Raw genomic sequence first — 18330 nt, 5'->3', positions numbered from 1 at the left:
CGTGCACATGCATCCCTGTGCACAAATGCAAGTGCAAATAGCCATGGAGACACATGTGCACATGCACGTGTGCAAATGGAAATGTGCATGTGCGAGTGCGTAAATAGCTCCAGAATTCCCCCCAGACCCCCCCCCCCCAGTTTGCCCCTGTACCCCCACGTTTGCCTCTCCACCCCATTGAATTCTGGCACCCAACATTTTTTTCTCACCTTTATTTTAGGATCAGGGTGGAGGGGTAAGGGTGGGGGGTTCCTGAAGGGGGTCCCCCAGGTTGGGGTGCACCCAGAGCATCAGCACCGCGTGCACAACCCTATAGGAGACACCTGAGAATCCACACTTTATTCCTGTCCTGAGTGCCAGGGCTGTCAGAAGTGATAAATGGGGTCCCAGCAGGCTTCCAAAAATGGATCCAGACAACCAAGAGGGTGAGGGTCGGGGTCTGAAGGGTCCAGGTCATCAACACTCCATGCACAACCCTATACGAGCCACCAGAGAATCCACCCCGCCCTTCAGCACCCATACACCTGGGTGCTGACACTCCCCCAAACCTTCCAGCACCCCCATACCTATAGGGCCACTCAGGCACCCACATCCCCAAGGTGGTGGCACCCACATCCCCAGGCTGGTGCCCCCTGTAGTGTAGTGGCAAGGGTGGCCCCAGGGTGGGGGGAGTCCCATGTCCCCCATCCCCTATTGTCCCCCCATGTCCCCATATCCCCCATGTCACCCATGTCCCCTCTCACCTGCGGCTGCTCTGCCACCTTCTGCAGCCCCCCCCCCAATGTCCCCATATCCCATGTCCCCATGTGTGTTTCCCCATGCACGCCCCCATGGCACACGTGGTCACATGCCCATGGTATGTGCTTGCACCATGCGCCCCACACACCTGCTTGTGCCAGTGCATAAACACGTGGTAATGCCCAGCTGCAACATGCACACACTGGTGCATGCTTGCACCACGCCTGCACACACTCGTGCATGCACCTACTTATGTGTACGCACCCACGCCTGTTTGCAGCCACACGGATGTGTTGCACCCACGCTTGCATATGCACCATTGATGCATTGCACCGTGCCTGTGCACGCACCCACATGCATGCCCCACACATGTGCATGGTTGTGCCCAGGTGTGCTCCAGCAGCAGCTGCGGGTGCTGATAAAGCCACCGGAAAGCGCTGCCGGCGCAGGGCCTTGCTGGGAAAGCAGGAAACCACCAGCATGCGGCTGCAGCAACCTGTGTCCCGGCTGGGTGCTGAGGCCAGGCAGTGAGAGGCGTGCAGCGCCGTGCAGCAACGCCACGCAGCGCCAGGAACTGAGCAGCATGCAAAGATGTGCACTGAGAGGTGTGCAGCACTGGGGGCTGTGCAGCACTGTGCACCACAGGCTGAGCACCGTGCAGTGCTGTGCAGCACCATGCACCAAGGGCCGTGCACCGAGCACCGTGCAGCACCGCACGCTGAGGACAGTGCAGCACTGCGCACTAAATGCCATGAGCTGATCCCCAAGGGCCTCTCCCAGACTCCTCTGTGGCTCCTATGACCCCTAAGGGCTCCCCATGTCCCCTACAGGGTCTGCATGAGCGTGCCATCCCCTACGGAGTCCCCCTGTCCTCTATGATGGCCCCATGACTCTGCCATCCCCTTTGGAGTCCTATGTTCCCTGTGGTGGCCCCATGACCCTGTTGTGCTCTAGAGAACACCCATGTACCCCACAGTGTCCCCACAACTCCGTCATCCCCTCTGGAATCATCCCAACCCCACTGTCCCCTGTGATGTCCCCATGACACCCATGAAGTCCGCCGTTCCCGCGTCCCCCATGACACCGCCAGAGCCGGGCTGTGAGAAAGGACATTTTTAACTCCTCCCCCCCAGAAAAAGAGAGTAACAGGGGACAGGAGGGTGGGGGCACCCATGGGTGGGGAGCACCCGCTCAGGAGGGGCACCCAAATATGGTCATGGCCTCGGAGAATTCAATGAAGTCCTGGCAGAGGGGCTGCAGCTCGGGGTCCTGGCAGGCCACCTCCGACGGCCACGTCTCCAGCCACGTGTCCTTGCCGATGAGGTAGGAGAAGCTGGGGACAGCGGGGGGACAAGAGGGGTCATGAGGTAGAAGGGGGTTGGCACGCTGGTGACAGGTGCGATAGGGTACATGACCCCATATGAGACAGCAGAGAAGCTCGGGGTGCAGCAAGGGGTGCCTGGGTGTCATTGTCCCCCTGTCCATGTGTCCCCATATCCGCATGGCCCTATGTTCCCATGTCCCCATGTGTGTTTCCCCCTGCATGTCCCCATATGTGTCCCCATGTCCCCAGGCGTGTCCCAGGACAGGCAGCACACACTTCAGTGGCTACCAAGAGCTTGCAGTCCTGGCTGGGCTCACCCCCGTGTCCCTTGTCTCCATGCATGTTCCCCTGTCCCCATGCACGTTCGCCGTCCCCACGCATGTCCCCATGTCCCTACCGAGTGCCGGTGACCCACAGGTCGGAGGCCAGCCCCCAGACCAAATAGTCCTGGTCAGGCTGGAGCTTCAGAGCGTCCCGGCACTGCTGATGGCTCACGAAGGTCCGGTTGCTTCCACTTGGGTCTTCATCGGTGCCTGTCCCAGGGAGGGGTGACACGCAGGTGACATGTCACCCCCACCCCGACCCGCCAGGGACACCCGCTCTGATGTGTCCCCCATTGGGGAATTCCCTTCCACAGGGGGCTATTGGCATCCTTGGTGGCATCACCCCACTGTTGTCACTGCCCCCGGGTGGCATCACCCAGTTCATCAGCTGTGGGTGGCCCCATCCCAGTGACCAGCCATGGGTGTCCCCAGCGATCTCCAGCACCCCTGGGTGTCCCCACCCCACATGAGTGCCACCAACCCTCACAGGTGTCCCCAAGAACCCTTGGGTGACACCACCCTATATGAGCACCGCTGTGCCCCAGCCACTTGGGTGTCCCCTGCCCTAGGTGACCCCTCCCATGTCCCTTAGGGTGGCCTTGTCCCCTGGGCCCTGGGGTGCTCGTACCCATCTTGATGACGGAGAGGATGGTCATGATGTAGTTGTCATGAGATGATGTCTGCTCCATTTCCACCAGCTTCACCTTGTACACTGGGGACAGGGACACCACCATGTCACCCTCCCCCTGGCAGCAGGCCCCTCTGTCCCCTCTTCTCCTCCCCAAGTCCCTCCGCATCCCCTCCTGTCCCTCTGTGTCTCACTCTGGTGTCCCCTCTTTTTCCTCCTGTGTCCCTCCATGTCCCCTCCATCCCCTCCTGTCTCTCTGCACTCTCCGTGTCACCCCAAGTCCCCCTTCGTGTACCCGCAATGTCCCTTATGTTCCCCCCTTGTGCCCCACAATTCCGCAGTTTCACCCCATGTGCCCCACGTCCCTCCGTCCCCATGTCCCTTGTGTCTCACCATAGTCAACCCCTGGCTCGCAGGCACGCTCAATGCGCTGGTTGACCGTGATGGGGCTGTCCTGCTGCTGCCGCACAAAGCAGTTTTCTGCAGGGACATGGGGACAGGGCAGTGATGTGTCCCTTCATGGCCATGACCTGTCCCATCATGGCCATGACGTGTCCCACTGCAGCGATGGCACATCCCATCGCAGCAATGATGTGCCCCCATCATGGTGGGGGTGTGACCCAGTCTCTGCCCCCATGTCCCTGTGTCACCTTCAGCACAGCGGCACACGTCCCCATAGCAGATCTTCTTCAGTTGCCCACCATCCTTGTCCGGGTGGTAGAAACGGGTGCAGCGGTCATCTGTGGGGACATGAGGGGACACGGAGGGAGAACACAAGGGAAAAGGATCAGGGCAGACATGGGGACATGGAGGGAGAGGGTCAGCGGGAACATGGGGGGACCTGGGGACACGTGCATGCGGGACAATCAGCAGGGACGTGATGGGACAAATGGACGGGAGGGGTCAGAGGGGATGTGGAGGAGAGGGGACACAGGGGGCCTTGTGGGTGGTAGTGGGGTCACAGAGGGGAGTACGGAGCCAGAGGGGACCCAGTGATGACATAAGGGGACACAAGGTGACACAAGGGGACACGGGGGCGCACCGATCTTGTAGTAGCTGTAGACGGTGACGGACGCGGGCTGGATCAGGCCCACCTGGAACTGCTGGTGGGCCCTGAAGGCAATGCACTCCTCAGCCTGGTGGGACACCTGGGAGGGCACGAGGACAGGGACAGCAGTCAGCCAGGCGGGGAGGCAGCACCCCAGACCCCAGCCTGGCCCTGGCCCCATCCCCATGTCCATCCATGTCCCTGTATTGTCACCGTGCGACCCATCCCTGTTCCTGCCCCTACCTGTGTCCTGTCCTGACCTGTGTCCCCAGCTTCATCCCCATCCCTGTCCCCTTCCTGTCCCTGCCCGTGTCCCCAACTCCAACCTGTGCCCTTCCTTGTCCCCGTCCCTCCGCTGTCCCCATCTCCATGCTATCCCATCCTCGTCCCTGTCCCCATCTCCATACAGTCCCACCTCATCCTCATCCCCATCCTGTGCCACCCCTGCCCTATCACATCCCCATCCTCATCCTCATCCTGTCCCCATTCTCATCTTCATCTTGTCCCCATCCCCATGTCCCCCCCATGTCCCCACCTTGTCGAGGTAGATGACGAGGTTGCTGCGGTCCGACAGTACTTGGTTGATCTCGAACTTGGAAATGTACCTTTCCACGCTCTCCGAGAGCTGGGGACGGGGACACAGTGACAGCAGGCATGCAGGACATGAAGGGACATGTGAGAACACGCGGCCACACCATAACACAGAAGGACTCATGGGCACAGAGGGACATGGGGACGCGGTGACACATGGTGGGACCTGGCTATGCCAGGATGCAGGGGACTTGCAGGGATGCAAGGGATTTTGGGAGACGGTCACACACAGGGATGTGGGAACACAAGGACATGGGGGACACAGGGGCACACACTGAGACATGAGGACATGAAGATGCAAGGCCCTGTGTCCCCCGAGTGTCCCCACACGTGTCCCCATGTCCTTGCACTCACTCTCTTCAGGTCCTGGATGTCCGGGGAGAAGCCCGTGAGCATGGAGACATCAATGATGGACATGGTGGCATCCACGTTGTCCAGGTACCTGCGGGGGACCGGGATGAGACCACCTCCCTGTCCCCAATATGCTCAGTTCCCTCATTCCCCCCCAATCCCCACCCCCCAAAGTCCCCATTCCCAGGGATCCCTGTGGGACAAGGAGGGGCTTAGCCCTGTTTGTCCTCAGTGTCCCCATCCTCGTTCCTGGTGTCCCTGTTCCCAGCAGCCCCATTCCCCTCCCTGTCTCCGATGTTCCTGCTGTCCCCAACATCTCTGATGTCCCCAACATCTCTGATGTCTCCATCGCGTCCCACCTGGTGCAGATGGTGATCTTGACAGAGCGGATGATGCCCTCCGGCTCCTTGCCTGTGAGGAGACACAAGGACACTGCTGCCACCCTTGGGGGACATGGGAGGAAGCCAGGGGGAGCACAGGGATCAGTGAGAGACTGGGGGGAAGGAGGGGGTGAAGGGACCCAGGGGGACCTGGAGGGGACATGGGGGTCTGGAGGGACAGGGGTATGTGGAGGGGGATAGAAGGGGGACATGGAAATACAGTTGACATGAGAAACATGGAAGGGGACGTGGAGGGACATGAGGGGACATGGAGGAGACATGGGAAGCGCCCAGTGGGACATGGTGGGAACAAGAAGAGGACACATGGGGGACACTTGGGGACTCACCCATCTTCACGTCCTCCACGTCCACCCGCAGGTCAAAGTTGTCACACTTGTTGTCCTTCTCGGGGACCTTGGCGTTGTAGACGGTCACCACCGTCATTGTCCCCTTGCCCGTGCCCTCAGCTTTCACCGTGAAGTCCTCGTTCAGCTTGGTCTGTGGGGACAGGGGACAGTGAGGGGGGACAGGGGACGTTGGAGAGGGACAGAGGACGTTGGGGAGCTACAGCGACATACTCTGGGAGGGATGTGGAGGGGATGTGGCATCCTGGGCTATGGATAGACACCGGGACATGGAGGGGACAGGAACATCCCAGGACATGGAGGGGCATGCAGGGGACAGGGCTACTGCAAGACATGAAGGTCATAGGGATATCCCTGGAGGGTACGGGGACATTCCAGGACACAGAAGGACTCAGAGGGGACAAGGAAGTCAGAGGACATGGAGGGACCTGAAGGGGATGGGGACATCCCAGGACACAAAGGGGACAGCACCGGCAGGGCACGCGGTGCCACCGAGGCACCCCAACGTGCCACCTCCCCGCTGTCCTGGTGGCAGCCACCAGTGACACAGGTGACGAGGGTGCTGGTACCTCGGCAGAGCGTGCCACCAGGGCATTGCTGTTCTCGATGCGGTAGGTGATAGCGTTGGCACGGCGCGGCAGCAGCACTGACACGTCGAGGTTGAGCTTAAGCTGCCGTGGCATCGACACCTGGTACTGGGCCAGCGCCTGGAACACCATGATGGTGGCCTGCGGGAACACCACCCGTGTCACCATGGCTTGGGGACACCAGCTGGGGCATCCCCAGAGCCACCTGGATGGCCCCGAACCCGAGGTCATCCCAAGTTCTGGAGCCACCTCGTGTCACTTGAAGACTCTCGAAGGGTCCTAAAGACCAGAGGTGGACCCTGAGAGACAGGACATATCCCTGGGAGACCCCCAGGGTCCGGAGGGGTGCCCAGGGGAACCCTATGTTCCTGGGGGTCCCCAGTGACCCCCCAGCTCCCCAATAAAGCCATCAACCCCTCCTCTTCCCCCTACCAACCTCCACTCCCCCATGGCCGTGGGGGCCAGAGCAGCACCCAAGGGTGCCGGGGATGTCCGTAGCCCACCTGCGTGGATCCGTAGCCACCACCGAAGTAGTTCTGCTGGGACAGCCACTGGACCACCGGTCCTGTCAGCTCCGTCTTCTCCATGTACAGCAGGGCCAGCAGGGCATAGGACGTCCCCTCGATGTTGTAGGTGTGGGCGTTACGTTCCACCCAGCGGATGCCGCCTGGGGCGACACCGAGCCCTCAAAACCCACCCTTGGTGGCAACTTGTCGTCCCCATCCCACTCCAGCACCCAGCGGGTGACCCATAACTCCCCCCACCCACCCTAGGTGTGTCTCCCAGTGGGACGTCACCTTTGGAGCTCTTCATGAGAACTTTCTCATTGTTGAGTTTCCCTGTCAGGGCTAGGGCGTAGGAGGTCAGGGCCACTGTGTAGGGTCGGGCCAGCGATTGGTACCTCCGGGCAAGGTATTCGGAGGCTTTGTTGATGCTCCCGTCCAAGCTCTGAGCAGAAAGGATGGCAGTTTTGATTCTCAGGTGGCTGCTATAAGGGTTGGGCACCTCGCCTCGAAGCGCCGCCCTTCTGTGTGACGGGTGCCTGCTGTCTCCCCTCTCCCCACACTGGGCTACTCACTTTGACGTGGTCCTTGCAGATCTGCCGGGCTTCCTGTAGCGCGATGAGGACAAATGCTGTCAGTGACACCTCCGGCTCGGCACCCTCGTAGCCTCCCTGCGTAATGATATGTGGGAAAAATCCTCAGATCTATGTCCACACAACTCTCGTTCCTGTTGCCCAGTGCAGTTTTTTCCCCCCACAGCTCATCCCAAAAGCCTATCCTTGAGCCAAAAGGTTTGGCCATGAGTAGGCTTTGGGTCCCACCATACCACCATCTCCTTGTGGATGACAGGAGCATCTTCTTGGAAGATCCCATCCGGCTTCTGCTTCTCCAGGATGAGCCATTTGACAGCCCCACAAACCACCTCTGGCTCGATGTCCACTATCTTGATTGCCATGGCAAAGACCTTGGCCACGTAGGCTGTCAACCTGGGGACAGGGGGACCTCAGTGTCATGTCCAGCCCTGTCACCTGGACCCCCCAGGGATGAGCTGGAAATGGGACCCTCACTCACCAGGTGCTGGATGGGCGGTTGGTGAAGGCAGCATAGGAGCTGTCTTCTTTCCTGAAAGCGAGTTGTTGGGTGTAACCTGGTGAGGAGATGGCAGTTGGCCAATGAAAGGAACACCTTGGGGTGGCTTCAGACCACCAGCCTCCCCTCTGGTGCACATCCCAGTGCAAACCAGTAGCTCTAGAAATCCTCAAACTGGTAGCACTCAAGCCATGTCCTCTCCAAAGATGCAAATTGCTTTATCCCCTTGGGTGATGGTGACATTTTGCACCCCAAAGGAGGAGACCGAGGGGATGCTCTTATCCCCTTGGGGATGCTCCTACCCTTTCTAATCAAGGCGATGGACTCGGTGCGGCGGTCAACGCCGAAGCTCTCCCACTGGTTCGTGTTGTCCAGGTAGTGGACGGCAATGACGGTGGGTGTCATCCCAATCATGTTCTGTTCCCCGCAGCCTGATGGCGTCACAATGAGGTGCTTCAGCTTCTCCCCATCGATGGCTTTCTCCACCATGATGGACACAGGGTTGCCTGGACCAGGGGAAGGAAAGGTGTCAGGCCAGGAGCGTCCTGTCCCTTCCCAGCCCATCCCTATGCGTTCCCTCTCCCCTGCTGTCACCTTGGATGCTGACTTTTGTCTCTGACTCAGTGTTGGGGACGATGTCAGAGAGGTTTGCTGCCGTCACCTTCACTTCTTGGACACCATCTGCAGGGTAGGAAGGCCAGGATGGAGGTGGGTGGCCCCAAACCCTTCATCTCCCCCTTCCCTGAGGTGACCCAGCCCTGCTCCAGATCCATACCAGGGTGTCCTTCCTCCCTTGAGATGCCTCTGCTCCACAGTTGGATGTCCCTGGTCCCCTAGGATAGCCCAGCCCAATAGTGGGGTATTCCTTGTCCCCCAGGATTCCCCGGCTCCATAGCAGAATGTTCTTTGTCCCCCAAGATGCTCAAGTCCTGCTCTTGGTGGTACATCCATCATGCCCCAAACACACAGCGGGATTTCCCAGTTTCCCTTGTCCCCCACTCAGTGTCTCCATGGGGATTAGATGTCCCCAAGACCGGCCAGGGGCCACTCACCGTGTCCTCTCGTCTTTGGGTCCAGCTCAACTATCTGCACTGTCTTCTCCAGCCTCATCCCTTCAGGCTGCAGAGGTGAGAGGCCAATGCTCAAGGCTGTGCTGGTTTTGAGCTACCCCTTCCCAGCCTCCCCAGGTTGGTGAGGAAAGGTGTTCCAGTGTAAACCAGCGCATGAAGGTCATGGGACAAACTGGGAGAGACCCCAGGAGACCACCCTTGGGCATCCTGAATGGGGAATCCTTCATCCCTGGGTACCAACACCAGGATGAAGTGTAGATGGGGATGCCACGGGGATATCAAGAGGGCCAGGAAGACCTGGGGACCTCTCACAGACCAAGGTGGCACCTCACAGTAGAGGTACCATGAGTAGCAATGACCCACTCACCACGACTTTGAGCTTCTTCTTGACACCATCAGACACAAAACTGCCCCAGACAGCCGCCTTCACCTCGACTTCGTGCTGCCCCAGCTGCAAGGGCACAATGACGAAGGGCACAGCACGCGACGACTGGGCTTCCAGCTCGAAGATCTGCTGGTAGCGAGCCTTGGAGGTGGAGGCGCTGCACAGGGCTGGGTTGTACATCAGCTCCACGCGTACCTGCAGGCACAGAAAGATGTTGTCCATGAGGTTCTGGTGGCCACAGACCCCCCCCAAAAGCCCAGGGGTGGGCCACCCACCAACCTTGATCTTGTTCTTCCAGTAGTTGTAGAGTATGGCACGGATCTCCACCTGCTCATTCCTTACCACCGAGTAGGGCAGGCGCAGGTCGATGAAGAACTCCTTCATCACCGTGATCTCATAGGGGTCAGCAACGCACAGCCCTGCACAGCGGTCCCGGGGATGTGGGGTTCAAGCTCATGAGCTCGCTTGGCCCTTTGTGTCCCAGGGACATCCCCAAGGCTTTGGGACATCTCTCAAGTCTCATAGAGTTCCCTCCAGGTGTGAGGGACCCCTCAAGTCCCATGGATCTCCCCAGAGTTTGGAACTCTCTCCAGAGTTACACATCCCTCCATGATTTTGGAGGACACCCCCGCCTCCCCCTGTCAAAGCCCAAGTAACCCCTCCAGGTTTTGGGGACTCCTCAAGTCCCAGAGACCACCCCCAAGGTTTGGGGAACCCCTTGGGTCCTCTGAAATCCCTCCACATACCCTTTTTCTTAGAGAGGCTGACAGCCAGGACCTCCCAGGTGGTGATGGAGTCCTTCAGGTATACAGGCAGTGTTTTCGTAGAGATGCTGGAGGAGATGTAAACCACCAAGGGGTGGGTCATAGCTAGCCCCAAGCCGGGCCAGAGGGGTGTAAGAAGCCACCAAGCTGGACCAGGGGGTTGTAGGTGACTACTGAGCTGGATGGGTGGGGTGCAGGTGGACTATGAGCTGGATCGAGGGGTCATAGTTGGTCCCAAAGCAGCGGGAGGGGGGCATATGGGGCCCCAGTCTAGACTGAGGGGGTCACATCTTGTCCCAAAGCTGGGCAAGTGGGGTTTCAGAGGTAAATGGAGCAGAGGTAATGAATCACCAGGTTGAGACATGGGGCGGTGATGGCCCCAAGCCAGGCTGGGGTGGCAACAGTACTAGGGCGAGGTTGTGGGGCTCACCCCAGTTCATTGGGCGGCTCTGTCAGCTCCTCCACCTGCCACAGCCAGCTCTCTGGGAAGAGGCTCCGTGAGGTGATGTCTTCGTCGTCCAGGAAGCCACCGTCCATCTCGCCTGGGGATAGCAGCAGCCCTCTCAACCATGGCTGTGGGGTCTCAGCCCTGGGTAGGGGTGGCATCACCCCCAGCATCATTCAAGCACCATCCTTGTATCGCCCAACCCTTGCCCAAGCATCGCCCAATCTCTGCCCAACCTCTGCCCAACCCTTGCCCAAGTTTCAGTGACGCTTGAAGACCCCAGTCTTCACCCCAGCATTTCTCCAGCTTTGCCCAACCATCGTGCCTGGCCACCACCCCACCATTGCCCAGCACTTGCTTCGAGCCAGCTCGAGATAGGACTCGCGCTGCTTCTGGTCACGGATGCCCTTGATGTAGGTGCAGCAGTTGAGGAAGGCCTGGGTACAGGCGTTGCCGTCCAGGATGTAGGTGGCCCGTTTCTCGCAGCTGTAGCCCATGAGGTTCTCCTTCATGCCGTCCTCACAGCACTTGCGCAGATTCTTGTCGGTGTACTCGGCCGCTGCCAGCACCCAGATGGCACCCTCAGGACATGGGACACTCCAGCATCCCCAGTGAGGGGACAGTCTGGTGTCCCCAGGGACACGGGACAAGCTGGTGTCCCCAGGGCCACCTACCCTTTTGGCCTTTGTACTCAATGAGCTGCAGGCTGCGGCGCTTGCGTTTCGCAGGCTTTTCACAGTGGACATCTGGGGACAGAGGTGACTTGGGTCAGGGCCCCAGGGTGCCACAAACCCAAACCCCAGGGGCTACATCCCCATCCCCGAGGTGCCACATCCTCATCCCCAAGGTGTCACCTCCCCCAGCCTCAGGGTGACACAACCCAATGCTAAGGATGTCATACCCCCAACCTTGGGGTGCCCCATCCTCACAGTGTCACCCCAGGCTGTCCCCATTCCCAGTGTGTCCCCTACCAGATCTCTGTGGCGTGTTGATATTCATGTTGGAGGCCAGGCTGAGGCCAGCATCCGCGAAGACACCGATATGATCCCTCCCGCTGCCGGCGGTGCAGCCGATGTCACTCTTCTCCACCGTGTCCCAAACCTGTAGGGACGAGCATGACAGCAACTGGTGTCACCCGGGGATGGTGGGGACAGTAGGGAGGGAAACCTGGGCGCCCACCTTGGTCTGGGTGAACTTGTTCTTCTTGCTGAGGACGAAGACGGCCTTGTCCACAGCCACCAGCCCCACATGGGCCTTATGGTCACCCTCGATGCGCAGCCGCATGGGTGTCCCAGGCTCGTGCACCCGGCTGTCAGCTTCTGTCGCTCCCTTCACTACCAGCTATGGGGGACACAGCAGGTTTGAGGTCATGGGGCACCCAAAAAGCCTTCAACACCCCCAAGAGCTGCCCCATGGGTGCCCCCACAAGGTGCTGGAGTCCTCCAGAAGTGGTTGATGGCTGTGTCTCATGCCATGAGACATCTGGACCACCAATGGGCTACCTGGGCCACCCATTGACCACCTAAAGCATTCATGGGATGCCCAAGGCATCCATGGGATGTCCAAGGCCCTTATAGGACACTCAAGATTCCCAAGGACGTTCAAGCCCCCCTAGAACAGCCAACCCCCTCATGGGCCACCTGATCCTCCCATGGACTATCCAAATCACCTAATGCCACCCAAAACCATCATGGGCCACCCAGTCCTCTCAAGGGCCACCTAAACCCCTTCCAAAGGCCAACCAGTGCCCCCATAACCCCCCCAACCCCTGCGGTGATGGAGACACGCTCACACTGCCCATGCAGGTGTCCTTGACATCAACCCAGACGGAGTCAGCAACGATCTCGTTTGGCATCACGAAGTAGTAGGCCACAATGCGGAAGGAAGGGATGAGATTGGCCGTCACCGGCAGTGACATGGTGACCAGGCTTTGGTCACCTTCACGTGGCTGCCTCCCCACATGGACGATGTGCCCCTTGTTCAGGATCTGTGGTGGGCAAGAAAAGGCAATGTGGGTGGATGCCCAGACACCCAGAGCCCTGGGATGGGGTCGGATGGGTGGCAGAAGCCAGCTGTGCTCACCAGGTAGGTGAAGTAGGAAACGGATTTGCGGACGGCATCACTGTTGCTCTTGAGGTGGAAATTCACGGGGAGGTTGTCACCAGGCTGCACCTCGCTGGACCCTACAGCCAGGTGGAGGAAGTTGCCGGAGCCACCTTGGCTCTTGTATGCCTTGGCAGTCATCTCCTGTGAGGCCTGGCGGTCGGGCAGCAGGTCTGTCTGGTCTGTAGTGACCTGCAGCATGGAGGACATGGCAGCACTTGGTCAACAGGGAGGGGCAGGAACCTGGGCAGGGGTCACCATGGAGGTCTCGACCACCATGGAAATCTTGGCTGCCACAGACGGCTTGGCCATCACAGAGGTCTTGGCCTCCATGGATGACTCGGCCACCATGGAGGTCTCAGCCATCCTGGTCCCCTTGACCTCACTGCTCTGGTCCTTGGCTTTCCTGGTCATCTCAGCCACCCTGGATGTTTCGGACATCCTGATTCCCTTGATGCTGGCAATCTTGTTTTTTAGTCCCCTTGGGTGGCTTTGCCATGCTGGTCTCTGACCATTCTGGCCCTGGGTCACCCTGGAGGACTTGGTCAACCCAATTGCCCCAGCCATCACAGTCCCCCTGACACCAGCCATCCTGCTCCTTGGTCAATGGTGACCAAGAACACCATTCCCTGGTCTTCGGTCGTTCTGGACATTTTGACCACCGTAGTCATCTCTGCCACACATGTCCCCCCAACTATGGCCATCTTGGTCCTTTGTCAATGGTACCTGGAGTAGTTCTGACGCGTGGCCCCACCATGGATGTCTACTCCATCCTGGTCCCCCAACCCTACTGTCCTGGACCCTGGTCAATGGTGACCATGCTGCCAACGGTCCTTTGTCACCCTGGACATCTTGGCCACCTCAGTTGTCTCAGTGAACCCTGTCCCCACATCCTGTACCCAGCCGTCCCAGCCCCAAGGTCCTTGTCCCCGTCCCCACTCACGGTGATGGTGACAGAGTCCTTGTTGGCTGGCATGTTGAGAACCAGCTTGGCGGTGCCATCACGCTGGGTGGAGACGAGGCCCTGGAAGTTTTGGGCCTTGACGCGGACACGCGGAGCTGGGGAGTTGTCAGGATTGGTGACATAGACCTGTGGAGGATGCGGTATGGCATAGGACACAGCATGGGGACACAACTCAGCGGGGGGGGCGCAGCACAGGGAGGTGACATGGGGACACAGCATGGCACAGGGACAGACCCCCAACCCCCAGGTGCCATCCAGGTGGCGCGGGGACATGACATAGGGACAGACCCTGGTTCCAGGTCCCCTCACCCACAGACCCCTGGGCTTCCCCTTTCCCCATCCCCATGCAGAAGACCCTGGTGCCACTGGGGTCCTGGGCTGACACCACCATCGTCCCTGTCCCTGTCCCCAGGTGCCGTTACCGTCAGGTCGAAGGGCATCCCCGGCTTGAAGTACTTGGGGGTGTGGGTGAAGTGGATGGTGTATGGGGATGTCACGATGTGGATACCAGTGCGCTGCGCCTCCACCATGTCACTGCCTGTGGTGGCCATGGGGATGGCAATGTCACCTGGTGCCAGGCCAGGGCTCCTCATCCCCCAGGGGACAGCCCCGTCCGACGTCGGATAGCCCTGGTTGTTCCCATCCGCACTGTCCCCATCTCTGCCTGTCCTCATCCCTGCTGTCCCCAACCCCATGTGTCCCCATCCTCGCTGTCCCCAGCCCCATGTGCTCCTGTCCCCACACATCCTTGTCCTTTCTGTCCCCAACCCCATGTCCCTACTGGCCCCATCCACCTATGACCCCACGTGTCCTCATAGGTCCCCACGTGTCCCCAGACCTATCCAAGTCACTGAGGACAGTGACAGACACATCCAGGATGTAGCCCGACATGTGCCAGCTGTCCCCATACATCCCCCCTGCATACCTGACTCGGTGAGGACAGTGACAGTGACGTAGAGCGAGTGTCCCACCAGCTCCTGGATGTTGACGAATCGCTGCCGCAGCATGTCCATGGAGAGCGAAGCCTCCCCGTCCCCATCAATCACCTGCAGCAAGGGGTCAGTGGGACAGGGGACAGCCACGGGGACCAGGATGGGGACATGGATGGGCATGGAGACAGGGGACAGCCACGGGGATCGGGACAGGGGTGGGATGGGGACAGGGGGTTCAGCAGAGACGGGGATGGGGATGCGGCACACGGATGGGGACAGCAGGGCTTAGCAGGGGTAGGGACAGGGAGACAGCACAGTGATAGGAACAGGGACAGAGGCTCAGTGGGTAGAGGGGACAGGGACAGGGTTGGGGACAATGACAGCATGCCTCTGTGGGGACAAGGATGGGGACAGGGACAGGGATTGGGGACGGGATGGCAGAGCTCAACAGGGGAAAATGATGAGGGACACGCAGCTCAGCAGGGGACTGGAATGGGGACAGGGGGCAGGGATGGGGACAGGGGGCACCTGGATGCGCTGCAGGGACTGGGGGATGCTCTTCTTCTCGTCTTCCACCATAACGCCAAAGAGGACAAAGGCTGTCCCCGTCAGGCGCTTCCCATAGAGGTACCTGGGGAAAAGTCACCTCTGTCACCATCGCCCCACATCCCCGTCACCGTCCGTCCCCATCACTGCCACCCGATGTCACCACGTCATTTTGGGGTGTCCCCCCCACACACACACTTGGCTGTGATGGACACCCGGAAATTCTCCTTCCTGTCGATGTAGAAGAACTTCTCCTCGGGCTCCAGGGTCACCTCAAAGCTCGGCAGCACTGCGGAAGGGACACCCGGCGTCCACTGGGGCACGAGGGACCGAGGGGATTGGGATAGGGGGTGACACCCAATGGACCCCCACATCTGGAGCCCCCCTACCCCACCGTACCATACTCCTTGACTTCGAATTGGGTACTGAAGACCTGTTCCTGTGAGTCCTCAAATTTGGCCATGATGGTCCACGTCCCCAGGCTGGAAGAGGTTGGGACAGGGTGAGGGGACAAGGACAGGGCCAGGGATGTGCCTGGGCCATTCCGGGAGGGGGGCACACACCTGATAACCTCGGGCAGGTTGTGGTTGAGGGAGAAGATCCCATTCTTCATGGGGGAGGACACCGGCACTTGCTTGATGACGACGTTGTCGGGCGTCTGCGGGGACATGGGGTGGTTGGGAATGGTGAGATGGGTGGCCGTGTCCCCATGTCACCATGTCCACGTGTCATCAGCAGCCACCCACCTTGATCTCCACAATCACCGTCTTGAGCACCGGCTCCATGAAGTGGCTCAGGGCAAAGAGACGGCAGAGCACTGGGGGAGGACACAGGGGACAGGGTGAGGGGGACATCGTGGGGACATCCATGAATGGGTGTTGGGGATGGCCCAGAATGGGTGCTGGGGCCCTCTGGAAATGTCCCCACGTGGATGCTGGACCCCAGCGAGGACATCATGGGGAGGTCCCCACATGGGTCCTGGACCCCAATAGGGGCCATAAAGAGAATGGCCCCAAATGGGTGCGGAAGCCCAGCACCCTGAGGTCCCACCAGCACCCCAAGGTGCCATGGAGGGTACCCAGCCCCCTAAGGACCCCATGACGGGACCCAGCACCCCGGGACGGACCGGTGGAGCCAGGGGTGTAGATGGGCTTGTCGGTCTGCAGGAAGATGTGGCCGCTCTGCAGTGACACCAGCAGCACCTTCTCCACAGTCACCTGGCCCACGCGTGCCGTCACCGTCACGTACTGCTTCCCCACCACTGACGGCAGCAGCTTGGCCAGCACCTGCGGGGACAAGGGACACTGGGTGTCACCCAGGGGATGGGGACACCAGGTGGCAGTCCTCAAGCACCCTGAGGTGACCGTCCCCAAGGACCCCAAGGTGACCATCCCCAAGGACCCTGGGACAACTGCCCCCAAGGACCCCGGGGTGACAGTCCCTGTGGTCCCTTTGGTAGCCATCCTCCCCCAGGCCCCACCAGCCCTGCGGAGATTCTCTGCTGTCTTGTATAGGGGTTGAGCAAGGAGGGGTCGTGACCGGCAGGGAGGTGACACGCAAGCGGTGACAGACCTTGATGGTGGCAGTGGTCATCATGCCGTGGGTGGCGTTTAGCTGCCTGCGGACCTGGTGGAGCACCTGGCGCTTCTGGGGAAAGTCCTGGACCAGGATGGTGGCCTCGGTGGGCGCCGACAGCCCCGGCGCCTCCAGTACCACCTGCTCATCCGTCTCCAGCCGCAGCACCGCCGGTGTCACCATTGTCACCCTTGGGGACATCACCCATCACGGGGGGTGGGCTGCAGCACAGCCCCAGCTTCTCCCAATCTGCCCCAGCACAGCATCCCCGCTCCGTCTCCGAAACCACCCTGGGGACCCCATGGCACCCAGTTCCCTGGGGAGATCCTGACCGGTGCCCCCTTAGCACCTTGGGGACCCCCCGATCTGCCCCATGGGCCTGGGGCACCCCCAAATCCCCCATTACACCCCTAAATCCCCCGTCACACCTCTATATCCTCCCATCGTACCCCTATATCCCCCATTACACACCCAAATCCCCCCATCGCACCCCCAAATCCCCCCATTGCCCTCCAGCATCCACTCCCATGGGAGTCCCAAAAAGGTGTGTGGGGGTCCACGTGGGGTGGGGGTCCTGAACAGGGGGGGTCCTACAACTTGAGGTGGGGGTCGTGGGTCTGGGGATCCTGTACGTGGGGGTGTCATTTGGGATAGGGGGGTTCTGGTCATGGGGGGGCCGATCTGGGGGTTGGGGGGTCTCTGCCATGGGGGTCTCCACTATGGGGGTCCCATCTGGGGTGGGGGGGATCTAGGTCAGGGGGGCTGATAGATATTGGGGTCCCTGGGGGGGTGGGGCAGTCTTGCAGGTTCCCAGGGTGGGGGTCCCATGGGTGGGCGTGTCCCATGGGTGGTGGGGTCCCCAGAAAAGGGGTTCCTAATGGGGGGCGGGTGTCCCATGGGTGCAGGGGGAATCCTGGAGGGAGAGGGATTGTGGGGGGGGGTACCATGGGTGGGGAGGGGGTGACTCACATCTGTGCGGGGGCGGGGGCCACGTGCAGCAGCAGGAGGATGAGGGGCAGCACCCGAGGCCCCATGGCTGCGGGGGGGTCGGCGACGGGGACACGGGGCAGGGGGGGGTCCCTTTATGTCCACGCCACTGGTTAATGGGTAACCCACACCCACATGCCCAGGGCCACCCATGTCACCACCCCAGTGTCACCCATGCCAGCACCCCACAGACACTGGGGGGGTCACCCCACGCACAGCAGCGTGGGGGGGGTCCACCTGGGTGGGGGGCTGGAGCTGGGGGGGAGGCTGAGATGTGGGAGTCATCCCCATGGGGGACATAAGGGTAGGGAAGGACACCCGGTCACCCATGTATGTGCCCCCCCCCCGAAAAAGGGAGGGGCTGCCGGGAGGCCCGGCTCCTTCCTCATTTCGGGGAAGGCGGCTGGCGGGGGGCCATGGCCCTTGCGACACTGCTAAGCGGAGGGACAGCGGGGGGGGGGAGGGGGGCACAGGGGGGACACGGGACACGACGGGGAGTGGGGGGTCCTGGGTCACCGTCCCGGGACACCTGGGGCCCTGGGGGTCTTGGGTCACTGTCCCTGGGCACCTGGGTCCCTGGGACACCTGGGTCATCATCCCCAAGCACCTGGAGCTCTGGGGGTCCTGGGTCA

At 60.6% G+C, this 18330-nt stretch overlaps 1 protein-coding gene across 1 annotated transcript; it reads right to left on the bottom strand.

Moving 5' to 3' along the window:
* Positions 1–1836: 1836 nt before the first annotated feature.
* On the bottom strand, positions 1837–18064 carry C3 (complement C3). Its single transcript, XM_040542968.1, has 40 exons — positions 17681–18064; positions 16709–16901; positions 16263–16422; positions 15883–15953; positions 15700–15794; positions 15536–15618; positions 15335–15425; positions 15119–15221; positions 14584–14704; positions 14081–14196; positions 13638–13784; positions 12674–12886; positions 12384–12578; positions 11771–11932; positions 11563–11692; positions 11266–11337; positions 10950–11150; positions 10577–10688; positions 10129–10214; positions 9662–9801; positions 9365–9577; positions 8980–9046; positions 8522–8608; positions 8230–8433; positions 7910–7985; positions 7665–7824; positions 7414–7509; positions 7133–7283; positions 6839–7002; positions 6318–6476; positions 5731–5881; positions 5363–5414; positions 5007–5094; positions 4597–4686; positions 4056–4161; positions 3664–3753; positions 3407–3493; positions 3014–3097; positions 2460–2595; positions 1837–2071 (listed from the first exon to the last, which is right to left on the bottom strand). Exons 1-40 carry the CDS (start codon positions 17743–17745, stop codon positions 1930–1932), a joined length of 4959 nt encoding a protein of 1652 aa, XP_040398902.1. The 5' UTR covers positions 17746–18064; the 3' UTR covers positions 1837–1929.
* Positions 18065–18330: the final 266 nt, after the last annotated feature.

Source organism: Cygnus olor, assembly GCF_009769625.2.
Source record: "Cygnus olor isolate bCygOlo1 chromosome 30 unlocalized genomic scaffold, bCygOlo1.pri.v2 SUPER_30A, whole genome shotgun sequence".
Taxonomy (NCBI): domain Eukaryota; kingdom Metazoa; phylum Chordata; class Aves; order Anseriformes; family Anatidae; genus Cygnus; species Cygnus olor.
This window is presented reverse-complemented; position numbering and strand designations above follow the sequence as displayed.

Coding starts and splice junctions, on each gene's coding strand:
- C3 (XM_040542968.1), bottom strand. CDS start 17,745: ATGGGGCCTCGGGTGCTGCCCCTCATCCTCCTGCTGCTGCACGTGGCC. Junction 11,693..11,770: donor ACAAGTTCACCCAGACCAAG/GTGGGCGCCCAG, acceptor TCGTCCCTACAG/GTTTGGGACACGGTGGAGAA. Junction 5,882..6,317: donor TGGTGGCACGCTCTGCCGAG/GTACCAGCACCC, acceptor CTGTCCCCACAG/ACCAAGCTGAACGAGGACTT.